At 45.9% G+C, this 23,907-nt stretch overlaps 1 protein-coding gene across 1 annotated transcript in view; it reads right to left on the reverse strand.

The window, feature by feature from the left end:
* Positions 1–4,179: 4,179 nt before the first annotated feature.
* ANKDD1A (ankyrin repeat and death domain containing 1A) overlaps positions 4,180–23,907 on the reverse strand; it is a 34,441-nt gene continuing 14,713 nt past the window's right edge. The window contains exons 6-14 of the mRNA XM_077747115.1: positions 23,533–23,631; positions 19,927–20,025; positions 19,433–19,531; positions 17,353–17,451; positions 12,682–12,780; positions 11,314–11,412; positions 10,221–10,316; positions 7,577–7,781; positions 4,180–5,258 (exon numbers count right to left, since the gene is read on the reverse strand). Of these exons, the coding sequence (XP_077603241.1) occupies positions 4,981–5,258; positions 7,577–7,781; positions 10,221–10,316; positions 11,314–11,412; positions 12,682–12,780; positions 17,353–17,451; positions 19,433–19,531; positions 19,927–20,025; positions 23,533–23,631 (1,173 nt within the window). The 3' untranslated portion in view covers positions 4,180–4,980. The remainder of the gene's footprint in view (positions 5,259–7,576; positions 7,782–10,220; positions 10,317–11,313; positions 11,413–12,681; positions 12,781–17,352; positions 17,452–19,432; positions 19,532–19,926; positions 20,026–23,532; positions 23,632–23,907) is intronic.

Raw genomic sequence — 23,907 nt, forward strand, 5'->3', positions numbered from 1 at the left:
CATTAATTTATTGAAGAAACAGGCTCATTTGCTCTATAGAATCCCCACGATCTAGATTTGGCTGATTGCAGCCTCATGGTGTCCTTTAACTTGTTTCTGTGTCCCTGGTATTTCCCATAAACTTGTACATACATCTAGAATTCAGACTCAAATTCAGTCTTTTTGGCCGGAACGTTTCATAGGCAAGGCTGTGTGCTTCTCTTTATGTCACATCAGGAGGCACATAACATCCGATGGTTTCTCAGTGGTTAAGATTGCTGGGTGGGTTCAGACATCGACAGCTGGATCCAGTCATTGGGAAATTCCACTGATGGTTTAGCTGCCCCAGCTGATCACAGCACAGATGTGTTTTCATTAGAGGGTGCAGAACAGTGAAGATAACTCTAATTTTTGTCATTCCATTTATTAACTAGAGTTCTCTGATTTAAAACAACAACAAAAATCTACCCCTCATCAACGATTTGGTTTCTCTGAGGTACAACTGAGACAAGAAAAGCATCATTGATGCTTCTTTCCCTTTAAGTTTTCAGAATATTGAGTTAGCCATCCTATTTCTGACTTAATCCCCACCACCACCCTGATTAAACTGATTTTACAGGTGAGGTCATGGGCACTGGGAAGAGCCAAGAGACTTGCTCAGCATCACACAGGAAAGGGCAGAGCAGGGATGTTAACTTGGGTCTGACCATCCCTAAAACCAGCGATCTTTCCACATAGGCCAGTGTCTGCTCTGTCTTGTGACTCGAGAACCGTCCTGAGTTATGGGAAGCACCTGGGAAACCATGAGGGTAGAGCTTAATGTTTTTAACTGTTAGCATCTGAGGCTACTTCCCAACCAACAGGAGCTCCTGTGGGCAGAGCCAGGCCACACATGGTCAGCAGCCCCTTCCTCTCCTGGCACAGCAATGAACTGTGAGACTGCCCTCTGCTTTCTTTTCACATTCTCCCCGTGGGAGCCATTTTTCCCTAACAGCTTTAACTACTCCCTGGTTCTATGTCCTGAGGAATGCCATTTCCAGTCCCGACGGATTTTGAGCTGGCCTTGAATGCCTGTACAGCCCGGTCCATCAGGCCAGCCCTCTACAAGCACACCAGACTCTACCTGGCAAAAGCCACACCCATGACCCCCTGCCCAAATCTGCCCTTTTGCTCTAAACCCATCACCCCAACTCCCAGCATCACTGTTCCTCAGATGCCCCAGCTAGAAACAGCCATCTTGGACCCCAACTCCAACCCCATGTCTCAAGCTGAAGCAGATACCAAGATGAAACTTTGGGAGCAAGATAGTTATTTAGGGTCAAAGAGAAGAGGTTGTGAAGGGAAGTGGGTTGGGCAGAGAAGAAACTGAGCTGTGAATGAGGCCTCCCCAAGCACCGGCTGACCACATAGAGGGCTCTGGAGCTAGGAGTGCCCATTGGAATAGTCTCATCAGGGGCTGAAATAGCCGGGCCCTCCTGCCTTTCCAGCTCTTCTCTCCTCTTTCCATGCTTCCTGTGTTCCAACCACACCATCCCCCAGATAGATAACATCACACCTCCATGCCATTGCGCAGACTGTATTTTTTATTGGAATGTGCTTTCCCCACTTCTGCCATCTCTATGAGCTTCTCAGACCCTCCTCTCCTTTCCCTTCCCCTTCTCCTTCCTCTTTCCCTTTCTCTTCCCCTTTCTCCTCCCCAAGGAAGAACAAATCCCATAGTTCTCTGTACACACCCGATACATGATAGTACATTATTGTTGTCCCAGCCCCTCCACCCCCCACATCACAAGCTTCCAGAAGGCAGGAATCATGGCTACTCGGCTCTGCAGCCTGGCTCCCAGCAGTCTGCCCGGCATGGAACACACTCAGTAAATACGGACTGGTGGTAGTGAGTGGAGTGGTGTGGTTACACAGAGCCAGTCCACAACAGCTTGTCTGACTTGAAATTTTGCCATACTTCTCCCAAACAAAAGAAACATATTGAACGTAAAAGATATATTTCAACATTTCAATTTTATTTTCTTGAAGAACTCGCTTTTTTGTCTCAAAAGGAAAAAATCCATTTCACAAAATTCATCCAGATAAATCGTCTAAGTCCTATGTGGTACAAAATACATTTCCTAACTGGAATAAAGAGAAGAGAAGGTTTTTCCCCCTCCACACAGAACTTGAAGAGGAAGGGCATAGAGGCCACATGCTGCACTGGGGGTCCAAATCCAGCTGTGACTGTGTGGCCTCAGTCTTACAAGTGACTGTGTATAAAATAGGTTGGTGTCAAAGCCTCTTTTTCTTTCTTTTCATAAGTTCCAGGTATTTTTAAAAAATTGTTAATATGTTTTATTTTTAAAAATAGTTACAAATAAAACCTAAGCAGGGGTGCCTGGGTGGCTCAGTCAGTTAAGTTTCCAACTTTGGCTCAGGTCTTGCTCTCATGGTTTGTGGGCTCGAGCCTCGCGTCAGGCTCCGTGCTGACAGCTGAGAGCCTGAAGCCTGCTTCAGATTCTGTGTCTTCTTCTCTCTTTGCCCTCCCTCACTCACACTCTGTCTCTCAAAAATGAATAAATGTCAAAAATAAAAATAAAAACCTGAACATATAACAGATTTCCCATACACCCCCTTGCATGGCAGTGTCTGCCATATTAACTTGCATCGGTCTTGGTATAATGTTTGCAGGTTTATCTGTAGGATAAATCCCTCCACATGGGATCGCTGGGTCAAAGGGCAAGTGCATTTGTAATTTTGGTAGATGTAATGCTAGCTGCCTTTCACAGCATTGTTCCACGGTGTGCTCCCACTGGCCATGTGTGACAGTTGAAGCCCCTTTCAGCTCTAACAATTTTTATTCTATATCTCCCTCCTGAGACTTAGGCCCAGTGGATACCTCTGTGGGGAGTTTTTCTAAGATGTGGCCCCTGGGGCACCTGGGTGGCTCAGTCGATTAAGCATCCAACTCTTGATCTCAGCTCAGGTCTTGAAGTCACGAGTTCAGGCTCTGTGCTGAAGGTGTGGAGCCTGCTTGGAATCCTGTATCTCCCTCTCTTCTGCTCCTCCCGCCCTTGTGCATGAGCACCTCTCTGTTTCTCAAAATAAATAAAGTTAAAATTAAAAAATAAAAAAGAATGACAACTTAATGCAAGGTGTGATCCTGGATTGGATCCTGGTCCAGAAGAAGGACATGAGTGGCTCAACTAACAAAACTGGAATAGGTCTGAAGGTGAGTTAGTGGTATCAGTGTTAATTTCCTGGTTTGAACATTATACTGTGATTATGTAAGATGAGAATATTTGGGGAAGCTGTATTGTAAAGTGTATTCAGAAATTCTTTATACTGTTTCTGCAATGTTTTTGTAAGTCTGAAATGGTTTCAAAATAAAAATTTTAAATTATTTATTCTAGGGGTGCCTGGGTGGCTTAGTCCGCTAAGCATCCAACTCTTGATTTCAGCTCAGATCATAATCCCACAGTCATAGAATTGAGTCCCGCATGGGGCTCTGCACTAAGTATGGAACCCGGTTGGGATTTTCTCTTTCCTTCTCTCTCTGCCTCTCTCCCATGTGTGCTCCCCCTCTCAAAAAAATAATTAAAAATTTTTAAATTAAATTTCTAAACAAAAGGGGAAAAAAGAATGTGCACCTCTTGGAACTGCCAAAGCACACAAATAAGCTTGTGAACAGAAACACTGTGGAGTAAGCACAGCATTCATTAAAAGCCAATGAATGAGTCAAAGGAAGTCAATTTTGTAAGTGACAGTTGGAGCCCTTCTGCCAGGCTGGGGAGACAGGGATGCTGGGTTTGGCACCTGACCTCAACTCTGAGCTTCAGTGTACTCTCTGAAAAGATGGCCCTTGCATCTCAGGGGACTGCTGTGAAGCTCCAAGAGCTGCAAAGGACTGCACCTGTGGGAAGGGATTACCTGCAAAACCTGAACTGTCCCCAAGCCTTGTGAAAGAGATTACAAACAGAGCCTGCTAGTCCGGCACGGCTGGGTGTTTTAGTACAAGCAGCTGGAGGTCTATTAACAGTGATTTTGTAAAAGCCCTTAAATGGTGGTCCTCTTCCGCTCAGTGGCGCCCATTCTGAGTCTCCATGCCCCTGAAGGTCTGGCCCCTCCAGCTACATGGCCGTACACCTCCTGGGGGCAGCCGGGGCAGCATTTGCTTTCTTCCTGATGCTTTCTGCAAGACAGAAGAATCCTACTGCTTCATGTTGCCTAAGCTCTGCCTCACAGAGCTGCTTTTAAACATGTTTGAATTGCCTGCCGGAATTTGTGTTTAAAAAAATAGAGCAATAATATTTAAGACTGTTTTGGAAAAAGAAAAAAGTCATCCCTAGTTCCTCCACTCTAAAGTGACTGTTTCCCTACTTTGTCTGCAGCAGCTGTGAGATGCTACAAAGGGGGACTTTCCTTTTTGCTGTGAGATCCTTTTTCCTCTAACATGCTACCCATGTTTTTACTGTCGGTACGTGATGAACCTAGCCTTCATTACTATTGGTGACTGCCTACTACCCTGTCCTGTGGTGGCCCCGTAATGCACCATGCCAGGGACGTGTATTATAGAATTTAAGGTTCTTTCATCATGAGCTGATTTGGTTTTTAATGAGGGATTAGTACCGAACCTTTTATCTTGCTTGCCTGATGATTCCATGGGGTGCCCTGAATCTCAAACTAGGCTTTTGGAACTGACAGACTCAAAAGGTTGTGATGGCCTCAGATATTTTGTTTATTTGACCAGTTCTGACTGGTTCAACTCACATTAAGCTGGTTCTGTCCTACATATGTTACTGCTTGTGAAAAAAGAAGTCTATAGGCTGTTCCAGCCTTATTTCAAACTAGAAAAAAAAAAAGTACAGAGGGCCAGAGAAGAGATAACATTAGTGGCTTTGGGGCTGTAAAGGTGCCAGCATCATCTGAGCCAACACCCTCATGGGCACAGATGGGGAAATGGGGGCCAGGAGGTACTGTGGTTTGCTCAGGGCTCTACCTGAATTCCAGCAGACAAGGCTAGGACCAGGAATCTGGAAGGTTCAGAACCAGCCCCACAGCATTATGGTCTGGGCAGAGCTTCGGGGGCCCTGTCACATGCCAGGGTGGGCCATGTAGCTCTGACTCTGGGGCCCAGTGTTGCCCTGAGCAGAGGACACTCTTACCAGCCAGGTCCCTCCTGCCAATGGTCACGAGGCCCTCAAACAGTGCTTTGCTGGGGTTCTCACCGGCTGTGGCCACACCATGCAGCCAGATAAGCAGCATCCGGTGGCCGTGCTCTTGGTAGCTCTTGATGCCTGAGGACCATAAGGAGAGAAAGAGAAGGAGCCAACCAAGCCTGTCTGAACAGGTATCTGTGGTGCACATGCCCAGATGGGAAAGAGCCAAGAGGCCCTTCTCCAAGCTCCGGTGGAGCTCAGCCCAGAGATGGGAGAGGAGGGAAGAGACAGCCTCAGATGGGGTGACGTTAGAGGTTTTGTGTCGGGGACTCTAGAACGTCCCCAGCCCCAGGCTTTCTCCTGAGCATCCACCATGCATCCTGTTGGTGTTGCTCTGAAAAGAGAAAGAATTGGCACTCATTGTTGTGATTCCATGATGCCCATGACTGTTCCCTTCATCTCTGGCTGCTCCTCCGTGCCTTGCACGCTAGCGGCCCTATTTTACAGATGACAAAGCCGGCTTAGTGAGAAACACAGGTGGCCGTGTTCTCTCCCCTGCACCAGTGGTTCTTCACTGTAACTGCTCATTGGAAACCCCTGGGAAGTCTTAGAAAACAGTGACACCTGGGTTCCATTAACCTCCCGAGAGTTTCCAACCTACTTGGGTTTGGGTGCAGTCTGGGCACTGAGCGGTGTTATGTCCAATGTATAGCCACATTTGAAAATAACTGCCCGCGCTCTTCAGTGCGGGAGGAGGGCATTCACTTGTTACTAAACTCTGTGACTAGGTGTGCTCTCCCAGCCGGGGACACATGTGCTTGGGCACAGCCTTCGGGGCCAAGTTAGTCCATTCAGTCCATCCTCTAATTTTCTGCCCCCCTCTGGGCCCTTAGCAAGCACTTCCTCATGATGCCGTCCTTGGTGTAGTTGTTTCATTTGACCCGATTTTTCACTCTTCCTTGCTCCGGCCCCATAATTTACAGTGCTCCTTTATCATCTATGAAAGTTCTTTCTTACCTGTCATAGAGGTTGCTTTTGGACTCCCGGCTCTATTTCACTAATTGGTGTGAGTATTTTTATGTCAGGTATCACTCTATGCTAATTATTTGAGCTTTAGGAAAGGTTGAGTCAGGTTGGATTAAACCTTCTTCACTTCCCCCCCAAAATATTTACTTAAATATTCCCTCTTTATTCTCTCAAGTGAACTCTAGACTCCTTTAGTAAAGTTTCAAAAACTTCCTATTTTGATTTGATTAAAAGTGAATCAAATTTGGGGGCACCTGGGTGGCTCAGTCAGTTAAGCGTCTGATTTTGGCTCAGGTCATGATCTCACAGTTCGTGAGTTTGAACCCTGCTCTCTGCTTTGGACTCTCTGCAGAGTCTGCTTTGGATCTTGTCTCCTTCTCTCACTCTCTGCCCCTCCTTCACTCACACTTGCTCGCTCTACCCTCCTCTCTCAAAAATAAACAAACATAGGGGGGCCTGGGTGGTTCTGTTGGTTAAGCGTCTGACTCTTGATTTCGGCTCAGGTCATGATATCATGGTTTGTGAGTTCAAGCCCCGTATCAGGCTCTGTGCTGATAGTGCAGAGCCTGTTGGGATTTCCTCTCCCTTCTCTCTCTCTTCCCCTATCCGGCTTGCTATCTCTCTCAAAATAAATAAACCTAATATAAAACATTTTTAATAAAAAATAAACAAAAATACTTAATCAAATTTGGGAAAATTAATGTCTTCATGATACTTTTTCTAGCCAAGAATACAGAATGTCATTCCATTTACCCAAATCTTTTTAATAGTTGAACTATCCTGTGTGTGAATGATGGGTATCAGCTAATTCACAATGAATGTAAAGTTTTATTGTTTTACTCCTATGCCATTCATACTTCTTTTTAGAAACCCTATTGTAAATGGAGTATCTTTTCAAAAATACTGCTATATATTTCCCCACTTACTGATGGTACATAGGAATACCATGGTGTTTGTATATTTTATATAGTTAGCTACTTCACTGAATTTTAAGTTTTTCAGTTGATTCTTCTGGAATTCTTATGTATAGGATTATAGCACCTGAAGTTAGGAAATCTCTCTTCCTTTATAATATTTTCAGTCCTTATTTCTGTTTCTGTTTTCTCCCTTAGTACCAGGACCAACATTTCCAAGTAGAAGTTAATTAATAGTGGCAAGAGCTGATCCTCTCCTTTCTATAGGGAGTGCCGTTAGTTTGTGTGAATGATGGGTATCAGCTAATTCACGAAGACTGTGAAGTTCACAGGTCAATGGGGAGGGAGAGGCAGAGGGCCCAGCCTGAGCAAAGGCCTGGAAGGATGGAGGAGCACACAGGATGTGGCAGTGGCACGTGGCTTCCACAGCTGGGATGCAGGTTGCACAGGCTTCCCCCTCCCCCTCCACCCTCCACACCNCTGGTTGCTCTGGGGTGGGGAGAGGCAAGGTGGTACCTGTCCACTGCTGCTCGATGGCATGGACATGGGCCTCGGTGAACTCCCAGCAATAGGCGAGCTTCTTCCACTCTTGAGGCCGCAGGTGCCTGGAAGCCAGTCGCCATAGCATAGAGTGGAATTGCTGTGTTTCCTGCCGATGGTCCTGCTTAAAGGTCAAGTTCCTCCCAGAGGGATCTCTGGGGTCCCTGCACAAGACGTGATCCTGTGGGGCAAATCCCAAAAGTGCAGCTGCCACCTTGGGGGGAAATCCCTGTCAGGCTCTCCCTCCGGAGCCTGGAGAGGGTACTGGCATCATCACAGGCCTGGGGTTTCTCACTCTATGCCTTGCTTTGACCTCCTGAACCCCAGCTGTTCACATTGTTCCTCTATCCAGAACTCCTTTTCTCACCTCCCTGTCCCTCAACCCCATTGTCACAGTCAAGAGACCATTTACATGCTACCTCTTCCAGGAAGCCTTCCCAGTTCCTCTCTTTTCCCTGTGTTCTCACAACACAAGTGCCAGCAGAAGGACTCAGCAGCTGTGCCTAACACCAGTCAAGCCAAGGATCGGGCACTAACTAGATTTGCGGAATTCCAACAAGTAGTGAAGGGCGGGGTTACAGAATTCGTTCTGTGCAAAGGAGGTGATAAAATGAGAAATTATAAAAATTATGTGATGGCATCAGTTAAACCCACAAAAGCCTAAGTAAGCCCCTCTAAAGTATGTAAATACAGAGTTCCGGTTGTTAAAAAGCTCAGGTGAGTTCTGGCGTCTGCAGCTACAAATCTTACATCCTGGTCAACAATGTCTGACCAGTCACCTGTGACATGGCGACCGGGGAGACTAACTCTCACGTGAGGTAGTTCCTCAGAGCAGTGTTCTCAGCCACATCTGTACATTGGGATCATCTGGGAGCTTTACCAACTACTGATGCTTGGTCCCCACACCAGAGATTCTGATTAAATGGGCCTGAGGGTGAGAGGTGGGGGGGGGGGGTTGTGATTCTAACTGCCCCCGCCACTTTAGTGTTGAAAACTTTTAAAGTCTGAGGTTTTAGAATTAAACACAGAGATGAATCAGTTCATCACATCCTTGGTATCAATATTCTAGGGTTACACTGAGACATGACCTGTGGTACGTAAAGGGGCTGTAATGTTTCTGAGAATCTAGCATGTCCATGAAAGAGAATATCTTATGATTCCTATTGAAATATATCATTAACTAATTGATTTTGGAATAGTGTTTTTTTTTAATTTGAGTGGTATAAGTTTACTCAGTTTGCAAACCATATTGAAATGTTTAAGATATTTGAGACTATTTATAGGTTGAATTTACTGGATATACTAGGACAATTTAAGAATTTAGGAAGCATTCAAGATACTTTTTAAAATCTACTAAACTTATTCACTCAGCTTAAAATGTTTAAGATAATTTAATTAACTAAGTTTAAACATGGGTCCAAACATTAATCAAAAGGCTTCCCTGAAAGTGGAAATTCCTAAAATTCATAAAATATAGTATTGTATAAGTGGAATAAGATTTATAAAATGACTTCAAAAGTTAAAAGAAAACTAGGTTTTAAAATTTGTAGTAAATTTAGTATTAATTCTTAAAACTGAAGTAAATGCAAAATTTATCTTCTGTATACAAAAACAACTTTCAAAGACATCAAAAAACTCCCCACTCCAGCCCCATTTGCTGAGGACTGGAACAGCATGGCCTTACGCTTGATACTCTTCTTCCCCAATTTTTCAGCAGATATCACTAATCAATCCCAGCACACTCTCCTCCTGGGCTCAGAAAGTTGCCTGAATAGAACACGCCAAATTCCAATCACCTGAAGATGGCAGTTAGCTGAAACCAACTTGCCATCTCTTTATTCACGCATGCCGGCATGCACACATGCCGGCGTGCACACATGCATCCATCACCCAGGAGCTGTAACATTGTCCAGTAATATCTCCACACTGGCATGGACCTCAGTCTGCCTTGTTTCAGTGTGGTTTTGGTGCTCACTCATCTCCAGATGCTCACAAACAACCCCGGTGTTAGGTAAGGCAGGGATTATCACCTCCTCGGAAACTGAGGCTGGCCCTGAATTGCTCAGGGCTGGAGTTCAAAGCAAGCGCCGCCTAGAACCAAGCCCACACACTCCCTTTGGAACATGGAGAGACCAAGCACAGGGTCTCAGTACCTTCTCCCATTTGTAGAGGCGATCAGCTTTTATGATCATGTCCACCAGGTTAATGTGGTTGCTGCGGGCGGCCACTGCCAGGGCAGTTTTCCCTTGCTGCAAGTAAGAAGTAAGAATGGAAGCCAGAGTTGCTATAGGTGGGGTGTAGGGTACCCTCTAGAACTGACTGCAAACATCCCTGCCCAAAGAAAGCAGTTTCCAGGAGTCTACATGGGAGAGCAGAAAAGTTTTCTGGGCACGAGGAGGGATTGAATGAGGCAATAATGATAATTCCAGCAACCACCTCTTGTTTCTTTAGAATTTAGTGAGTCTTAGAGCTTATGAAACTCAGCCTGCACAACCCCTCAACATTATCTTNAGGCTGGCCCTGAATTGCTCAGGGCTGGAGTTCAAAGCCAGCGCCGCCTAGAACCAAGCCCACACACTCCCTTTGGAACATGGAGAGACCAAGCACAGGGTCTCAGTACCTTCTCCCATTTGTAGAGGCGATCAGCTTTTATGATCATGTCCACCAGGTTAATGTGGTTGCTGCGGGCGGCCACTGCCAGGGCAGTTTTCCCTTGCTGCAAGTAAGAAGTAAGAATGGAAGCCAGAGTTGCTATAGGTGGGGTGTAGGGTACCCTCTAGAACTGACTGCAAACATCCCTGCCCAAAGAAAGCAGTTTCCAGGAGTCTACATGGGAGAGCAGAAAAGTTTTCTGGGCACGAGGAGGGATTGAATGAGGCAATAATGATAATTCCAGCAACCACCTCTTGTTTCTTTAGAATTTAGTGAGTCTTAGAGCTTATGAAACTCAGCCTGCACAACCCCTCAACATTATCTTTGAAACAGCAATTACCTGCCCCACTTCTCAGATGAAACCAGAGCCTAGAGAAGGGGACAGGGTTCATTAGGTCACGCTTGCCCTCCCCACCTCATGCTCCCGACCTCCCACACAGGGCTGGCCTCCATCATTCTGGGAACCTGCAGGGAGATGGCCAGCTGCCCTAGGTCCCAGCTCAAAGCAGGGAGCCCCTCCCAGATGCAGCCTCAGGGCCCATTTCTGCCCCCAACTCTTCCCCACACCATACTGGGCCACAGGTGCAAGCCCTGTCTCGTCATGAGCCCGTGACATTCTCGGCCTCAGACCAAATCTTCAGCTGGTCTGAAACCTCCAGCCACCTGAGGAAGTAGCCAGCCCAGAGGCACGAAGAGCCAGGTAGCTTTCTCACCCCTGTCCTACATGTAGGGGGTTGTGGGACCGTGCTCCTCTACACCCTCTCCCCCTCCCCACCAGGCGACTCAAGGAGCTCAGAGTCTGAGGGGCCATGAAACAGAAGAAGACCGCATCACAGTTCTAGACCAGGAGAAGGGCAGGCCGAGTCCTGAGGGACCTCAGAGGAGGAAGGGGAATGTGATGGAGTGGCAGGAAGGCTTCCCAGAGGAGGCTGCATTTGAGCCAGTATATAAAGGATGGAAAGCCTTGAATAGTCTGAGAGCAGGAGGCATTTTTAACAGGGTCTCTGGCAAAGAGGGAGCCCTGAAAGCTTGAAAGGGAGGCTGGTTGGGAGTAGAGGTACCTTATCTCTCAGGTTTAAGTTAACCCCCGCGACGAGGAGCATCTCTGCTATGTCCGGCCTGGCGTGCTCAGCAGCAAGGTGGAGGGGCGTCTGCTGCCTCTGGAGAAGCCAAAGGAACAGGGGAGTAGAAAAGCATGTCCGAGTGGCCCAAGGCTCCAAGACGGGACAGTTACAAGGTGGGTACACTCTTATCTGGGCCTTAAAAACTTTCTCTAAGAAGCTATGGGAGAGGGTAAGCTGGGTTTAGTCATAAACCTAATACCAGAGAAAACTTGGTAAAAACAAAAAAGCAGAAAGAACAAAGGAAAAACTACCACCTGTTGGCTCACTGAGTCCATCTCTGTAGCGATCCTAATTCATTTCGTCTAGTCTTTAATGCAGAATGCTTTTGGTTTACTGATTTTACATGAGATAATCCCATATATACATTTTGCATCCATTTTTCTACCTAACATAACATTTCCACATATTATAAACTCTGATAACACTGTTTTTAACAGCTCCACAGTCGTCTACATCTATACCGTGACCTACCTGACCACTTCTCTTTCTCTTTTAGTAAATATTTGGGCCATTTTCATGTTGAAGATTGATAAGCAATGCTACAATAAATATCTTTGAGTATGAGCTTTTAATATACTTTTTGAAGCTCAATTCAGTGAAGTGCAAATACTAATTTTGAAGGTATATGATCTATCCTGCAAAGCTGCTTTCCACCACTAGGGGCTGTACTTGCTGGCACTGAGGACTAGGTGGTCAGGGGGAGGGTTGTGGGGATAGGGAATTAAAAGGGTTCCTGACTGAGCACAACTTCAGGACTCAGGGGCTTCTTGTTACACAAGACTGCCCCACTCATCCCCATCCTGGGAATCTTCCTGAAGGGAAAAGAAAATTATTGAAAGTAAATGGTTGAATCTAAGAAGATGTTTACTGCGGTGTTACACAGACCATGGCAATAGCCTAGAAACCACGGAAATGTTCAAAGTAGAGGAATGGTTGATAAAATGGTGTTCCCTTCAACAAATATTCAAACATATTTTTACAAGCTCGAAAAGTTGGGGTGTCTGGGTGGCTCAGTCGGTTGAGCAGCCGGCTTCAGTTCAGGTCATGATCTCACAGTTTGTGGGTTGGAGCCCTGCATCAGGCTCTGTGCTGGAGCCTGCTTCAGATTCTGTGTCTCCCTCTCTCTCTGACCCTCCCCTGCTCACGCTGCCTCTCTCTCTCAGAAATAAATAAAAACATTTTAAAAAGTTGGAAAAGTCAATCCCTCAACTCCGGGCCATGCTAGGAGATTATAGCCAAGCCCTGCCGACCTGGGAGGGTGCCCAAAGGCTTCCTGGGGCTCAGAGGGTTTCTGCAACCACTTACATTGTCAGTGGCATCCAGGTCACTGCCCGCATCAATGAGGAGCTGGACCAAGGCAGGGAAGTTGTGCCTCACAGCGAGGTGCATAGGTGAGGCACCCTGCTGGGGGAGGAGACACATGAATCAATTGATGGGTCCTTCCCAAGACTGTCCAGCATAGCTTGGTGCTGGGGGATGGAAGAAGGGAGGGGTTTATAGATATATAGTGTTTCTAGGTTTGTCCCTTCTTGTTCCTCAGAGGACATGGGTGGCTCGAGGAATCTATAACCCTCAAGGCTGAATCCCTGGAGCCCAAAACTGCTCCTCAAAGAGGGTGGGAACCTGAAGACCCAAGTTTGAGACCTTGCTATGCCAGGAACTCACTATGGAACTGTGGGCAAGTCATTTCCCTTCTCTGCTCCTCTTCATCTAGCAAGTAATGCTTGCTGAGTTCCCCTCTAGCAACAACACTTAAAATTCTCTAATATCTCATTGAATCCACACACGAACCTGGGAAGTTTATATAGGAATGGTGTTATTAGTATTTTCCACTTACAGGTGGGAACACCAACGTTCAGAAGATGTAAGTGACGTGCTGAATCACTAATAGGAACCTTGTGTTCCTGGAGTTTCTCCCCTCAACACCCAGGTAGGTGCCTGATTACTGTTTATGCACGGAAGGAAGGAAGGAATGAGAGAGCCAGCCAAGACTAGAATAGAGACCTCACTCAAAAGCAATACACATCCAAGGCCTCACTCAAGGCTGGAAGACTCCATCAGTGGTCCCCTCTGCTGCCTGACCACATGACAAAGTGGAGATACTGCAACAGCATCCTTCCCTCTAGGTGATTATAGCGACACATAGTGGATGAGTACAAAGCCACAAAATCGATGGTGAAAAAACAGGCTCACATTTTAAGTATAAGAAGATTACAGAATAGAGTACACACACACACACACACAAAATGTCCACTACCAATGTCTATTAGTAGTTTAGGCCAGAAAATTTTAAATAGGTTTATTGGTATTGGAAAAGAATATATAAACTATACAATTATTTATGCACAGTGTGATTGTATATATAGACAGGTAAAAAAAAAAAAGCTATTACCCCCTAAAAAAGCCCCTAGTAAAATTAAAAGTCATAGAGCATTCCTGTATTGAATGCCTACAAGAAATGACATAATTTAAAAAAAATATTCACAACAGTCAGAAAATATCAAGTATTTACATCGCGTATAATTGGAAATGGACATATCAAAGGCAAACTAAAATCTATATAACATCACTGAAGGATAGAAAAGAAGGCCTAAAGAGATGGCAAGGCTTCATGCTCCTAGTGAAAAAATATTACAGAGGCTCCTGGGCGGCTCAGTCAGTTAAATGTCTAACTTCAGCTCAGGCCATGATCTCACAGTTTGTGAGTTTGAGCCCCGCATTGGGCTCTGTGCTGACAGCTCAGAGCCTGGAGCCTGCTTTGGATTCTGTTTCTCCCCTCTTTCTGCCCCTCCCCTGCTCACACTCTGTCTCTCGAAAATAACATTGAAAACAAATTCTAAAAAATATATAAAGATGACCTTTTTCTCTTATATTATTTATAAGCTTAATGTAATCCCAAACCCAAATTTCAATAAGTACCAAAAGGTATCCTGAAACACACCTAGAAAAAAATTTGAACCCAGGTAAAAACTACCATAAGAATTTCAACAACGTCCTCAGATCACTGCCAGATAACAGAAATTAAAATGAGGCCCAAAAAAGGTCTGCTGTGACAGTGAATGGGCAGAGACTAGAAACGGGCTCAAATGCACAACTCAGGTGAGCATGGAAATTTGTCAGAACTACAGGCTTTCCAGGAAGCAGGAGGCTATGGAGATAAAATAACCAAATACACTGGATATAGCCTCGGTTGTCCTGGAAACCCATCTGAGGCAATGTGGTCAGAAAGGGGAGTGGAAAGAGAGTAAGTATGGCTTTTGGTTGTTTTACATTTTGTTTCTAAAAACCAAAAGAACCAAAAAGTACACAGATATCTAGTGAAAAGCTTTCTTCTACCCTCATTCACTTACCTGCTCATACTCCCTTCTCCTAAACCCCATCTGTAACCTTGATCCCTGCTTTTATGTGTATCTTTCCAGAGATTTTTTTTATTTTTTTAAAGAAGCAGAACTTTCTGTTTTTGTTTTGAAATAATTATAGATTTTCATGCAATTAAGAAATAATACAGAGAGCTCTAGGGTATCCTTCATCCACTTGCCCCCAGTGGGAAAACGCTTTGGCTATTCAGGGTCTTCTGTGGTCCCACACAAATTTTGGGATTATTTGTTCTGGTTCTGTAAAAAATACTGTCAGTATTTTGATAGGGATTGCATTAAATCTGTAGATTGCTTTGGGTAATATGGACATCTTAACAATATTTGTTCTTCCAACCCATGAGCATGGAATTCCATTTCTTTGCATTGTCTTGAATTTCTTTCATCAGTGTTTTATAGCTTTCAGAGTACAGATCTTTCATCTCTTTGATTAAGTTGGTTTCTAGATATTTTACTGTTTTTAGTGCAATTGTAGATGGGATTTTTTTCTTAGTTTCACTTTCTGAAAGTGAAACTAAGTTTCATTTTTAGTTTCATTATTAGTGTGTAGGAATGCAAAGGATTTCTGCACGTTGATTTTGTATCTTGTGACTTTAACGAATTCATTTATCAACTCTAGTAGTTTTTTTTGCTGGAGTCTTTTGGGTTTTCTATATGTAGTATCATGTCATCTGCAGATAATGAGGGTTTTACTTCTTCCTCACCAATTTGGATGCCTTTTATTTCTTTATGTTGCCTAATTGCTAGGGCTAGGACTTCAGTACTAAGTTGAATAAAAGTGAGAACGGATATCCTTGTCTTGTTCCTGACCTTAGTGGAAAAGCTCTATTTTTCACCATTCAGTATGATGTTGGCTGTGGGTTCTTTATATAAAGCCTTTTATTATGTTGAGATATGTTCCCTCTAGACCTACTTGGCAGAAGGTTTTTATCATGAATGGATCTTGTACTTTGTCAAATGCTTTTTCTGCGTCTACTGAAATGATCATATGGTTTTTATCCTTTCTCTTATTGATGTGATATGGGATTGTTTTCCTAATTTCACCCTGCTGTTTCATTATGAGTGTACAGGCATGCAACAGACTTCTGTACATTGATTTTGTATCCTTAAGTTGAATTTTTTAATTGAAAAAAAAAATACTTTAAATTTCAGCTGGGGAAAAAAACTTTTGAGAATTAAAAGGATAAAAAATTATACTAAGAGACAAGGATAATTAAGGGAGACTAGCTTTATATGGCTTTAAAATATAAGGCAATAATAATTAAAATACGGTACCAGCTCAAGACTAAATATACACCTTGCCGAAAGAGAATCACTTGCCCAGATACAAAGCCTATCATATATCAAAATGCAAATATGTGATAAAGGAAAGAATGAAAAAGCACTAAGAATGTTAGAATTATTTAATAAATTCACTTGACACAGAAGGATTAAAAAATTGGAGGGGAAATCTATAGAGTACCACACCATATAAAAAATACATTTTAGGAGAATTAAAGAGTTAAACACCAAAAATCAAATCATAACTAGAAGATGCTGAGTCCTGCTTCTTAAGCTGGTGAGCTCAAGCCCCGATTTGGGTGAGCCCCACTTCTTTCTCTCTCTCTACCACTCACGGAATTCTCTCTCTCTCCAGCCTTGCTCACTTGCACCCTCTCTCTCAAAAAAATTTTTTTTTCATAAAATCATTATTTACCCTGAAAAAGTTAGAAACAACTTAAATACCAAACAGGAGGAACTGTTAAGTGTGCTGTGATCACTGAACTACACTTAGCATTAAAAATGGTTGCTAGAAAAACTAGTAACATTTGATACCTGAGCTGGATAGTCTCCACTGGACTGGAATCAAAATTCTGATATCTTAATGGGTAGAAACAAATAAGCATCCCCATTTCCAGAATTCTCCCTTAGCCCAGCTTATTTCCAGATGGAGGTGCTACCACACATATGAGGAAAACTGGAAGGGAATAAGGAAAAGTCATTGCTTTACTAGGGTGCTGGGATTAGGGATCTCTATATTCTGAAGAATTGTGTTATATTGCTTTTATAGTAATTTTAAACATAGTGTTCTTTCAACTAGAAGATGACCTCTTTCTAATCTAAACAACAGATAGTTCCTCATTTATATAATGGGAATAATAAGATCGATAAAGAAACAAAGGCCCAGGGAGATCAAAGCAACTTGTCTAAGGTCATTCAGTGAATGGCAGTGGCAGGCCTCAAAGCCAGGTTGTCTAACAAAGTCCATGTCTTACCCACAAGGATATCCTGTCCCCTGTGAGTATAGCACATGACATAACTGGAAAAAATGAACAGCCAATAGGCTAGATCTGTACTATAAAAGATCATCACTAAATTCCAATGGATAAATGAGTGGAGAACTCAAGCAGATATTTAACTTGGGAGGAAATGCAGCTTGGTCCTAACCGTGTTCTAGCTAGGAGCTTATCTGGCCTACCCTGTGCGTCCAGGCCCCCCAGTCCTGGCCTCCATCCCAACCCCAACGGCCTAAAGTGCCCATCTCTGCCTGCTGTGCTTCACCAGTGAGATCATGGAGACTTTGCAGTGGGGACCCCTCCTCAACCCAAGCCCCCACACTTACACGATCAGCTATGTTGGTGTGGACTCCTGCACGGATGAGGGCCCGGGCCACATCCTCAGAGCCACCAAGGGCTGCGTAGTGGAGGCAGCTCTGCTTTTTCTAGAGGGAAACAAGCATCAGTGCAATGTCCAGTGCAATGTCTAGTGGGGCCTTGGGATCCATTATTCTATTTGTGTCTCACCACCGTGGGACTATTACCCCACTAAACCCTGAAGCTGGAGAAATCAATGCCTTCCCCAGGCCTGGTGACTAGTAAGAGGAGCTCACTGTGGTCTGAGCTTTTCCATGCCTCCTTTCACAAACTTCAGAATGTACATCAAAGAGGAGAACAAGTAAGATTTGCCAGTGCAGAGTAAACCCCAGCTGGTGCGCACTGGCCTGCTGGAGCCGGCCTCAGCATGCCCAGTGCTAGGGCTTCACCTTCATGGGCCTTCTAATTACTCTTCAATCAGAGCGCAACCCTGACCAAACGATGCTCTCACGTGAGATACCCCTCTACTCCACTGGGCAGACCCCTCTAGGTGGTCAACTGTTGCAGACTGTCCAGACTGTTCCCCAGGATTTTTCCTTTCAAAGCCAGGACAATATGGAGCAAAGTAGGATGAGCTGGTCACCCTCCCAAAGTCCTGTAGGAGCTGAGTGCACAGGGTGAATGGGAACCAATCCACTTCCCAATGGGAAATATCACTTTGGGTTAGCCCCCTCCTCAGAGAGCCTGCGAGGGCTGGAGGTGTCCAAATAGAATGTGCCCTCTGCCATGCTGGAGAATGGCCAAGGCTGGAGTACAAGGCCCAGTGCAGTGGGCAGAGCCAGCCCTGCCAATGACCACTGGCTGGACACGACCTCTCCAGTCTCTCAGCTCCTACACTGCTACTGCTGAGGAAATAGCCTTGATATTTCACTTCTTTTGCTCCCTCCTAGTACTGAGCACTGTGCTGGGCACAGAGAAGGGGAAGCTGACCAAAGAGCATCAGGCAGATGGAAGGACATAGTTGGGTGCCCTGGGGCAGCTATTTTCCCTCTCTGGGTGGGCCTTGGTGTTACCCCAACACCCTGGGGCAGAGGGTGCTACCTGTTAGGGAAGTTCTGCAAATTAAGTGTTTTGTGACTTTTAAGCATTATTCACATTCAGGGGAGTTTAACATTGATATCATTATTAAATTTACATTTGCCACTTTGCTACTTATTTTCTATATGTCTTCTGTCTTCTTTGTTCTTCTGTTTCTCCTTCACTGCCTTCTTTTGTATTCAACATTTTTAGAATATTAATTCTTCTGCTTTTTAAACTATTTTTGCTATTATATTTTATTATTATTATTAATTATTATTGCCTTATTATTGAAATTTAGAACAAATAGAGAATTCCAGATCCTGAAGCCATTCAATCAGCCAAGAAAGATTATTTGTCATTGATCTAAAAATAAAAAGCAAAAACAACACAAAACAAAAACGCCAACTCCCTACCTAAAGAAAGACCGCAGCCCCCCTTTCCAGGGCACAGAGGAGAAATTCCAATGGCTGACTTAAGAAGGACAGTAGTGAGAGAAGAGGCCTCTCCCAGGCTCCAGCTCTGCGGGCTGGTGTGGCCCCTGCACACACAGGGCAAATCTTCCAGGCCATGAGCTCTGGAGTGAGGGGAATAGGCTTTTCAGACCCAGCTTTGTTTCTTACCGCAAAAGTCACTGAATCTCTCTAAAGCGTCAGTTTCTTCATAGGTAAACCAGAGAAAATTTTTCCCAAGTAACAGTTATAAAGGGGACTCGTGAACTACCAAATACCCAGCAATAAGAAGACACCAACAGGTGTTGGGCTTCTAAGACATGGCAGGCACCATGAGGGGTATTTACTCCTCAGTAGCAATGTAGAAAATTAACTACCTAGCATCCCCATTTTACAGTTGGGAAATGAGGCTCAGAGAATGTAAGTAACTTGCACTCTGTCACAGAGCTGAGTAGTGGAGAAGCCACACTACACCCTGTGCCTGGCACCTCAGGGCTTCTATTCGCACATGGTTAGGATTAGGGCCCAGGCTCAGTAGCCAAGGACAGACATCAGTCCTGGGGTCTGAGTCCTCACCAACCTGGGTGAGGGCGTTCACGCTGCTCCCAGCCTCAAGGAGCAGCTGCACACAGTCGGGGTGGATGCCTTCAACCGCTGCGTGTAGGGCAGTCAGACCTTCCTGAAACACATGGTCAGAGGTATGAGGATGGCAGGGAGGCTGAGGCCAGACCCTGAGATGAGAAGGCCCCACTTGCACCACAGCTCCAGGGCTCCTGAAGCTCTCCAGCGCCGTGCTACTGAGGACAATAACCTGGCTTATTGCTTGTGGTTCCCTGAGCCCCATACCTGATTTTCTCACCTTGAGGAGCATGTGATATATTCACTCCTGCCTCCACACCCCTGCTCATGTTCTCATCCTCCAGGCTGCCTCACCCCCTGCCCTCTGTCTATTCCCTCTTACTCCAGGAAGCCTCTAGCGGGGGAAAATCAGGCTGCACCACAGGCTGTGGTTTCCTCGAAAGCAGGGAGCGGGCAAGCGTCATGCATCTCTGCATCTTCTGGGTGGTGACTCACCGCATTCTGCTCCTCCAGGTCCAGCCTGATGTCCACGAGTCGCTGCAACACAGTCAGGTGGCCATGGCTAGCAGCCAGGTGAAGAGCTGTATTCCCCTCCTGCAGGCAGAAGGGCTCCTGAGGGACCAGTAGAATCAGAGGCCCTTGAAGGCCCTGGGGACCTGCTGGAACCACCCTCATTTTATAGACATGGAAGCTGAGTTCCAAAGAGGGAAGTGACTTATCTAGGGTCACAGAGCAAGTCTATAACAAACTGCAGCCCTGAACACTGGGCCAGTATCTCCCTGCCCCTGAGATGTGTGCCTCAAACTACAACCAGAGGCACTTACAAGGCCAAGTCCTGGTTTTTCCTTACATGTACGTCAAGGCAGACACATTACTTGGAAAAAAAAACACCCAAGAACCCTACTTTCCATGCTCCTGTCTAAAGCTCCTCCCTCCTAGGTCCATCCCCTCCCCTGCTCAAGGCCAAGGCTCTCCTCTGCACTCAAGCTGTGCTCAAGCAGCCAGCCACATGGTCCAGTTCAAGATGCGAGCTTCTCACCGAATAGTGTGGCCACACTGACCACACTATTTAAAATCGTAGCTCCCACCCCCTGTCCTCCTGATCCCCTGATCCTTCTCGACTCTTCTTTCCCTCTTCTCTCAGAGCACTGATAACCTAACACACTATAATTTTCTTCTATACTTTGCTTATTGTTTATTGTCTGACTCTTCCTGATAGAACATAAATACCTCAAAGGCAGGGATTTCTGCCTACTTTGTTCCCCAATGTTTGGGGCCTGGGGCAGGTGGCAGACATTCAGTAAAATATTTGTTCAATGAGTAATTACTGTGATGGAAAGACTGACATGTATCTCCCAGAACTTGAGAGCCACAGAGCTGGTACTTGTCTCACACTTGAGAAGTCTAAAGGTGACAGCAACAGAGCCAAGCGAGGTTGTGCCATTGGGTGGGGCAAAGGCCCCCCAACTTCTTTGTATCAGAATTGGCTCCTGTCAAGGGTAGTCGGGTGGGGTTGTCCTTTTTAAAAAATGTTTTAAAAATATTTGTTTATTTTTGAGGGAGAGAGAGCAAGTGAGCGGGGGAGTGGGGGAGGGGCAGAGAGAGAGAAAGAGAGAGACACAGAATCCAAAGCAGGCTCTAGGCTGTTAGCACAGAGTCCAACACGGGTCATCAACCCACCAACTGTGAGATCATGACCTGAGCCAAACTCAGATGCTTAACCAACTAAGCCATTCAGGTGCCCCTGGTGGAGTTGTCCTTAAAAGGATCTTTCTGCGCAGGGCAAGTGGATGGCAAAAGGGCCCCAGCAAGGAGAAGAGCTGGAAGGGGTCAGCCAGAGAAGAAGTATGTCCTTAAGGAAGAACCACAGATGGAGGACCAGAGCAGTGGCCCCTGAGGGAACCCATAATGGCATCAGAAGGGACAATCCAGCTTTAGCCATTCATCACACCTATAAGGGCTCTGGGACATATCTAGATCTACCAGTCCTGGGGGCTTCTAGCTCAAGGTCTTCTCCTCAGCCCTGACCTGCCTCAGCACCTTCCTGAGGAAGGAATCAAGATATTCACGTTAGGCACAGAACTCTTTTTGAAAAATAAACTTTTTTTTTAATGTTTCATTTATTTTTGAGAGAGAGAGAGAGACAGAGTACGAGCTGACAGGGGCAGAGAGAGAGAGAGGGCCTCCGAAGTAGGCTTGAGGCTCTGAGCTATCAGCACAGAGCCCAATGGTGGGCTTGAACTCACAAACCATAAGATCATGACCTGAGCTGAAGTCAGACGCTTGACCAACTTAGCCACCCTGGAGCCCAGAGGCACAGGACTCTTAAGGGCCCAATGAGGGTGTGAACATATACCGATGCCAGAGGGGTACTTAAAACAGATATAGATATGCTTTCCCTCATGATAAGTCCACACATACATAAAACAACCATCACTATCCTGTGGACTGCAAGATGAAACATTTAAATTTCTTCTATGATCATTACCATATTGTATTAATAATAAAAGTTAAGTTTAAGACACCCTCTCAACAACAACGAAATATCCCCTGGACGGCTCGGTTTGCTCCTTTCTCACTTTCTCCACAGAGGTGCGCACAGCTGCCTGGCTGCCACAAGCAAGGACCAGGCTGTGGGAAGGCGGCTGCGAAGTCTGTGTTCAAAGCGACACTAAGGAAGCGGTGAACTGTGGGGGGCCAACATGTGTTCCCCCCACACACACCCGTAGCAGGACTGTGGAGAGTTTTGTCCTCCTTCTGGGTTATAAATACCCACATCGTGCTCTTTGAAGGTGCAGGTGGCACAGACCCCCAACAGAGCACTCAGCACTCTATCTGAGCAGGGCAGGGGGCTCAGAGGCAGGGGAGCTGGGCAGAAGGAGGCCATGGCTTCGGGCCCAGTCCTCTCCTGTCCTCCTGTGAGGATGCCCAGCCTCTCCATCTCTGGCAAGTCTTGTCAGCAGCTCTTCCATGATCACAGTGGAACTAATCGCTCTCTCTGGGCTCTCAAAGCCTCCCTATCACAATGCTTGTGGTGTGCCCTGTGTTGCTGGTGAGGGGGGAGGGTGGCGAGGGGGGAGGGGNGTGGCCCAGAGCCTTGAAAAGCTTACTATGCCTCCTCATGAAAAAAAATTCAAAATAAAAACACTTTTCGGCTGAAAATACAAAACCTAACAGGGGTATGCAATTTTAAAGCTTTCTAGAATTTTCTATGGCGAGATTTCCATGGTAAGCTCACCAAAGCTGGGCTTTGCTTGGTTTCCAGGTTTGGTGCTCCTGCCTTCCTGGCACCTTGAGCACAATCATGTTTTTGCCTCCTGGGCAGATGAGTCCTGCAGGGGCTGTTCTTTACTCCCATCTGTACTCCCAGTTCCTGGCCCACAGCCTAGTCCAGAGCATGACCTGCTCAGCCCATGTTTCCAGAATGAAGGAAATCAGCCTGATCTGATTCTCAGGACCAAAAGGATGAGTGTGGACAGCTGGATTTGGCGCAGACCCCAAGGGCTTAGTGCCCCGTGAGGCAACTTGAAGAGAGGGAGCAGCCCAGGGTTGGGCATCAGGTTACTAATTCCAAACCCAGCTCAACCTTTGTCTTGCTGTGTGACCTTGGCTAAAGCATCCCCTTCTCTGGACCTTAGTTCCCACATCTATAAAATGAGAATGTTGAATTGGGCCTTAATGAAGAATGCTTCCAGTTCTAAGACCCTGTGGCGCATTTGTCTGTGAGCTCTCCATCACTAACTTATAAACAGAACTCCTTTATCCTGGCCAAGTACATTAATCAGAAGATTAATAATGAAGTCTGTCCTAGGGCACCTGGGTGGCTCAGTCAGTTAAGCATCCGACTCTTGATTTCAGTTCAGGTCATGATCTCATGGTTCATGGGTTGAAGCCCTGTGTTGACAGTGAGGGGCCTGCTTGGGATTGTCTCTCTCCCTCTCCCCAGCTTGCACACATTCACATGCGTGATCTCTCACGCTCTCTCTCAAATAAATAAACTGAAAAAAAAAAAAAGAAGAAGAAGTGGGCACAGGTAAGTGGCTAGTGCCACATTGGTCAGGAGTCCAGAGCCTGGACCTCCCCGGGACCCAGTTACGGTACCTTGTCTTTCACGCTGTGCTCACAGCCAGAGCCCACTAGGAAGTCCAGAGCGTCCAGCTGCCCATGTTCAGCAGCCCGGTGAAACGCAGTCCTTCCCAGCTGACGGGGGAGGGTAAGAAAGTGACCCTTCTGCACCCTGCAGTGGGCGCACACACCCTGGCCACCTAGCCAACCACTCTGGTCTTTCAGGGGCCTCTCCTGACCCAGAAACTCTCCCCTCCCCTCACCCTACATGTTTTCCAGGGAAAGCCCAGACTGAACTTTCCATTAAGATCCCACTGGGTGGGATTCCTCTCCCACTGAAATCCTTCTGGGGCTCCCTGCTGTCTACTGAATAAAGGACAGGTTTCTGAGGCTTGAAGTCAGTGGAGATTT

The sequence above is a fragment of the Crocuta crocuta genome, unplaced genomic scaffold (genome assembly GCF_008692635.1).
Source record: "Crocuta crocuta isolate KB4526 unplaced genomic scaffold, BGI_CrCroc_1.0 scaffold130, whole genome shotgun sequence".
Taxonomy (NCBI): Eukaryota; Metazoa; Chordata; class Mammalia; order Carnivora; family Hyaenidae; genus Crocuta; species Crocuta crocuta.